The 6000-nt window shown below is 67.2% G+C and overlaps 2 protein-coding genes across 2 annotated transcripts; one reads left to right on the top strand and one right to left on the bottom strand.

Moving 5' to 3' along the window:
* Nucleotides 1-431: 431 nt before the first annotated feature.
* On the bottom strand, nt 432-1726 carry RHOBADRAFT_40270 (uncharacterized protein). The gene is made up of 7 exons (XM_018413698.1): nt 1718-1726; nt 1620-1660; nt 1531-1549; nt 1351-1370; nt 1267-1283; nt 954-1192; nt 432-869 (listed from the first exon to the last, which is right to left on the bottom strand). Exons 2-7 carry the CDS (start codon nt 1641-1643, stop codon nt 547-549), a joined length of 642 nt encoding a protein of 213 aa, XP_018267735.1. The 5' UTR covers nt 1644-1660; nt 1718-1726; the 3' UTR covers nt 432-546.
* A 1576-nt stretch (nt 1727-3302) lies between these two features.
* On the top strand, nt 3303-6000 carry RHOBADRAFT_30864 (uncharacterized protein; the record flags this gene model as incomplete). Its single annotated transcript, XM_018412931.1, has 11 exons — nt 3303-3543; nt 3674-3797; nt 3869-4186; nt 4305-4365; nt 4428-4487; nt 4572-4716; nt 4840-4926; nt 5008-5076; nt 5175-5338; nt 5432-5735; nt 5882-6000. Coding segments are annotated over 11 exons (1692 nt in total), but the record flags the coding sequence as incomplete, so codon positions are not given.

Genomic DNA, 6000 nt, shown 5'->3' on the forward strand with positions numbered 1-6000 from the left:
AGAGAGGCGAGGTCTCCTTGCGGAAGAACATGGCTGCGCGACGAGCAGACGGGTCAGTCCGGGATCCCGAGGGTGACGAGAGACCAACGGGGACGCACCTGAGGTGCTGAGACTCGGTCGAGGAGGTGCCAAGCAGGAGGTGGAGGAGGAGCGACTGGTCGCGGCTGCGGCGGCGGCGACCGAGGCGCTGTGGACGAGCGAGAGCCTGAGCGGCGGAAAGGGGAAGCTCGCGCGAGGTGCGGCGAGAAGGTGACGGGGAGAGGCGAAGAAGCGCAAAGCGAGCTGGACGAGGGAGAGAGAGAGGTGGCCGGTGGGCAAATCGAGTCGACTCGACTCCGCGAAAAGATCGGCCGGCCGAGACAAATTGTCAAGGGCCGACCGGTCGCTGGTCGTCGTCGCGAGAAAGAAGCACAAGTCGCAAGCGAGAAGAGAGGAGCCCGCGACAGGCCGAGAATACTGCCCGAGTTGCACGACGAGAAGGGAGGGGAAAACCGACGAGGGCGCGCGCTGCTCTACCAAGACGACGACGACGACGACGCCGCTCGTTTACGACTGGTGCTTGAGGATGTCCTTCGAGAGAACCTTGCCGTCCTTGTCGAGCTTGTACACGATGGGGACGCCCGTCTCGAGCTCCGTCTTGACAATCTCGTCGCCCGAGAGGCCCTCGAGCTGCATGATCATGGACCGGAGCGAGTTGCCGTGCGCGGCGACGAGGACCTTTTCGCCCTTGGCGACACGGGGCTTGATGTGCGACGCGTAGTACGGGAGGACGCGCTTGGCCGTGAGCTCGAGCGACTCGCCGCCGGGAGGGGGCACGTCGTACGAGCGGCGCCAGATGTGGACCTGCTCCTCGCCGAACTTGACGCGGGCTGCACGAGCGAGGAAGAGTCAGTCTCGAGGTTCGAGTCGAAGGGCTCCCCACGAGAGCGAACAAGAGGAGAGAGAGGACGGACCCTCGTCCTTGTTGAGGCCGGTGAGGTCGCCGTAGTCGCGCTCGTTGAGGGCCTGGTCCTTGAACGTCTCGAGGTCGTCCTGGCCGATCTCCTTGAGGATGATGGCGAGCGTGTCGTTGGCGCGCTGGAGGACCGACGTAAAGGCGACGTCAAAGTGGGTGTAGCCCGCCGCGGCGAGGTTCTTGGCGCCCGTGAGGGCCTCGCCGCGACCCTTCTCGGTCAGGGCCGGGTTCTTCCAGCTGCGTGGAGAGATGGCGAGGTCAGTCGAGGCTCGACGAGCGGGGCACACAGAGAGAGAGAGAGGTGGGCGCACCCGGTGAAGAGGTTGAGCTGCCGGCGGGGAGGACGAGAGGTCAGCTTGCGCCGTGTGACCGACAGAGGACATGGCAGAGCGCACCTTGTTCCACTCGGACTCGCCTGCAGGGCCCGGGCACGACGAGGGTCAGAATACAGTCCTCGCGGGAGATGACGGAAGGGCGAGGAGAGAGAGGACGGACCGTGCCTGTGAGAGAGAGACGACGATGAGGGGCAGGAGGGTCAGAGTGCGCATTGTGTGCTGTGCGGTCGGCGAGCAGGACGGACCTGACGAGAACGAGCTGTGGGTGGCGAGCGAGCGAGGGTCAGGAGGCGGACGGGGAGATGGGGGACGACGAGGCGACGACGCACGAGAGAGCCTTCAGAAGCAGCCATGGTCGGATGTAGATGGACTGTAGAAGTGTGTGTGAGCTTGATCCGCCGTCTCGCAGGCTATCGGGCGTGCTCACGACGAGGGGTGGTGGGTTGGTGGGAGAGCGAGGACGACGGCCTTGTCGATGGCCCGCATCCTCTCACCGCAGCTCGCCAGAGGGGACGCACGCACGCTCGCACGAAAGACACGAGCTGCAAATGCACGACAGACACAACAAGGGCGAGGAACCCACCACCTGCGACGACCCACCCTCACTCGCGCCTCGCTCAACCGGCCGGCGTCGCCCTCAACGTCCTCCCTCGCTGCCGCACCGAGAACATAAAGTTGGTCAACGTCTCTGCCTCCTTGATCGAGTCGCGCTTGTCCCAGTGCTGCGTCGCGCGCATCGCGAGCCGCTCGGTGACGCGGTGCGGGTCGTCGAACGCGCTCAAGCCGGCAAACTCGGCCGTGCGCGGCTCGACCCAGGCCCGTTTGGAGCCCGCCGCTGCGCCCTGCGCAGGCGTTGTCGAGGTAGCGAGGTTGGGGGCGGGCGCGAGGGGCGGCTGCTGGTCCGGATTGGCGGTCGAAGGAGGAGGAGGAGGGGGAGGGTCGGTCGGGTTAAGGCGGGCGTTGCGTGCGGCTGGGACGTAGGTGGTGCGGGCGCGGCGGATGGCGAGTTGGCGGCCGTCTAGCGGAGGGTGAAGGTCGCGAGGGAGGGCCGGGACGGGGAAGACGGCGTGGTGGTACGACAGCGAGCCTTGCGGTTCGAGGAGGCCGTCTGTGTGGGGGAAAGAGGGCGAGGTGAGCGGGTTCGGGGTGGGAGTGCCGTGCGAGGTGGACGCACATCGAGAGAGGTACCGTTGGATGGCATCTGGCGGGAGAGACGCGAGCGAGAGCTGAGTGCGGGGTCCGAGGCGTGGGGAGGAGGAAGGAGGAGAGCTCGTCAGGGGACAGGGTTCGCGCGAGGGAGGGAGGGAGGGGTGGGACGCACGATGGGTTGTCTAGGGACAGGGCCCTCGTGATGGTACTGCTGCTGCTGCTGGAGCTGCTGCTGCTGCTGCTGGGCGGCGAGGCGAGCCTGCGCCTCCTGCTGAGCCTTGTAGACGGCCTTTGTCCTGCTCGTGGTCGGGGCCGTGCCCGGGTAAAAGTCGGGGTCGAGGTTGTTGGCGCGTCGGCGCTTGGTGGCAGGGCCGGCTGTGGTGCCCGCCGAGTCGTAGCCGCTCATCTCGCTCGAGGGTCGGGCGAGAGGGGGAGGCGCTCGCGAGGGGGGCGAGGCGAGGGTGCGAGGCGCGTCGAGGGTGCGCTGGTCGGGGTGCGTGGTGCGAGTCGGGTGTGTGGGTGTGGGTGCGGCTGTAGAGCACTGGCGCACAGGTGGTGGTGACGAGCTGAGGCCCAAGGTGGGCGCGCTCGTCTCTCTCGGCGCCGGACGGAACCCTCGCTACATGCACCTCCTCGCCGCACCTCCTGTGAGCGACTGAGTGCCACGTAAGGGCTTGCAATGTACAGAGCATCACACCGGATCCTCCTCGAGAAAATCCGGCGAGCGAGGTCAAGGCGGTGCACGGCGACCTCGCCCTCGACTCTCTCTCTTGCTCTCCTCGTCGTCGACCAGCACCTCTGCTCTTGCTCTGCGAGGACCGACCCCTCTGCTTCGACCAGCTCCAGCCCACCGCCCGCCCGCCATGGCCGCCACAGCCCTCGCCGCAGCTCACGCCGTCGCCTACCTCGACGCCAAGTACCGCGTCGCCGACGACCTGCGCCTCGCGAGGGGCATGGTCAAGGCCCGCATCGGCCTCAAGGTCAACGACCGCAGGGACCGCAACTCGATCTACTACGTCTTCGAGGACGCCGCCCGCAACCGCACCGACGCCGACTGCTACGTCTGCGAGGGCGTCACCCTCAGCTGGACCCAGACTCAGCTCGGTGCGTCCCCTACCACCACCTCCTACCCGCGGTCCTGCCCCTCGACCCGCACCCCAGAGCAGGCGAGCGAGCACTGACCTCCCTTCCCCTCCCCCCTCCCCCACTTGCGCGTGCGCACCGCCCGACGCAGCCGTCAACCGCCTCGCGCACTACCTCCTCGCCCAGGGTCTGCAGCGCGGCGACACGATCGCCCTGTACCTCCCGAACAAGCCCGCATACCCGATCATCTGGCTCGCCTGCCTCGCCATCGACGTGTGCGTCCCCGCGTCCTCGCTCTCTCACCCTCTCTCAATGCCGCACCAGCTCACGTCCCAGCCGCACACAGCGTCCCGGCCTTCATCAATTACAACCTGACGGGCCAAGGCCTCGCGCACTGCATCTCGGTCGCCGCCCCCAAGCTCGTCCTGTTCGAGTCGGACCTCGCGTCCGCCATCGTCGACGTCGCGCCCTCGCTCGACCGCTCGGCCAAGCTCGTGCGGTGGGTCGACGTGTTCAGCAAGACAGCGGCCGGTGAGAAGGGCGTCGAGGGCGAGCAGGTGCTCGACGAGGCGGTGCTCGCCCAGATGAGCAGCGAGCGCATCCCGGACGAGCGCCGCAACGGCATCAAGTGGAGCAGCCCGTGCTGCCTCATCTACACGTCTGGGTGCGTCCGCCTGTCCTCGCCGTGTCTGTCGAGGAGCCTTGAGCTGCAGCGAGCAGCCTCGAGCCTCTTCTGTGCGCATCGTATCGGGCCCGCACTGACTCTCTCCTACCCGACACAGGACGACCGGCCTGCCCAAGGCCGCCCTCACGCTCCACGGTCGCTGCGCAACTGCGTTCCAGGTGCGCTCGCGCCCTCGTCCTCCCTCTCATCCTCGCATACTGACGAACCCTCGCCCTCGCAGGTCTGGACGACGCTCAACTCGTTCGGCAAGAACACGCGCATCTACACGCCCATGCCGCTCGTGCGTCTCTCGACTTTCTCCTTCTTCCTCTACCTCGTCGGTCCTCCAAAGCGAAGCTAATCACGTCCTCGCGCGCGCGCGCAGTACCACTCGACGGCCGCCATCCTCGCCGTCGGCGTCGCGTGGAACGCGCGCGCGACCGTCGTCATCGGCCGCAAGTTCTCGGCGACGACCTTCTGGAGGGACGTGCGCGAGAGCAGGGCCAACGTCGTGCAGTATGTCGGCGAGGGTGCGTCCCGATTTCTCCTCTCACCTCCTCTCGCTCGTCGCGCTTCGGCTTGCGCCGTCGCTCCTCGAGCGTGCGCTCGGGAATTGCCAGGGAAAACGACTGATGTATCGAGCGCGCCTGCAGTCCTACGGTACCTCCTTGCTCGCCCGCCGAGCCCGGACGACAAGCGGCACGAGGTCCGCCTGGCGTACGGCAACGGGTGCAGGCCCGGTGCGTCCTCCCTCCCTCCTCCTTTTTCTCGTCATTCTCTCGGTACCTGCGGTCCTGACCCGACGACCCGAGCGCTCGCAGACGTGTGGGAGAAGTTCCGTGAGCGGTTCGGCGTGCAGACCATCTCCGAGTTCTTCGCTTCGTCCGAGGGTGTGTCCTCGCTCTCTCTCTCCCCCCCTCTCTCGTCTCGTATCCTCGAGTCGAGCTCGTCGACCGTCGACCTGACCACGGCCCTCGCTCGCTCGCAGGCAACGGCTCGCTCTTCAACCGCAACGGCAACTCGCTCGGCGCCGGCGCCGTCGGCAAGGAGGGCCTCATCGTCAGCTCGTTCCAGCGCAACAAGCAGGTTCTGCTTCGCGTCGACCCGCTCACCGAGGAGCCGGCGCGCGGCAAGGACGGCCTCGCGATTCGGGTGCGTCGCTGCTCTCTCTCTCTCTCCTTCCCTCTCTCCTCGGCGAGCTAGAGGAACGTGGAGCTCACACTTTGTCGTCGATGATGTGCGCAGGCCAACGTCAACGAGCCGGGCGAGCTCGTGATCCAGATCGACAACTCGTCGCCGTACCAAGCGTTTGCCGGGTACCACAACAACCCGTCGGCGACCGACAAGAAGATCCTGCGGTCAGTCCTCGCCCGGGGCGACACGTACTTCCGCACGGGCGACCTCTTGCGGCGCGACGGCGACGGGCACTGGTACTTTGCCGACCGCCTCGGCGACACGTTCCGGTGGAAGAGCGAGAACGTGAGCACGGCCGACGTCGCAGAGAAGCTCGGGCAGGTCGTCGACGAGGCCAACGTGTACGGCGTGCTCGGTGCGTCCCTCTCTCTCTCCTCTCTCACCTCGTTCTCCTCGCCCTCGACCATCCCTGACTCGCCCTTCTCCCCCTCTCCTCCTTCCTCGCCTCCTCCCTCCTCGACGACCTCACCCGTCCCTCCCCACCTCTCCTCGGCAACGCAGTCCCCTCGCACGAGGGCCGCGCCGGGTGCGCCGCCATCCCGCTCTCGTCGGGCCAGCAGGTCGACTTTGCGGCGCTCGGCGCCCACGTGCAGCGCACGCTGCCCAAGTACGCTCAGCCG

The sequence above is a fragment of the Rhodotorula graminis genome (genome assembly GCF_001329695.1).
Source record: "Rhodotorula graminis WP1 unplaced genomic scaffold RHOBAscaffold_20, whole genome shotgun sequence".
NCBI classification, from domain to species: Eukaryota; Fungi; Basidiomycota; class Microbotryomycetes; order Sporidiobolales; family Sporidiobolaceae; genus Rhodotorula; species Rhodotorula graminis.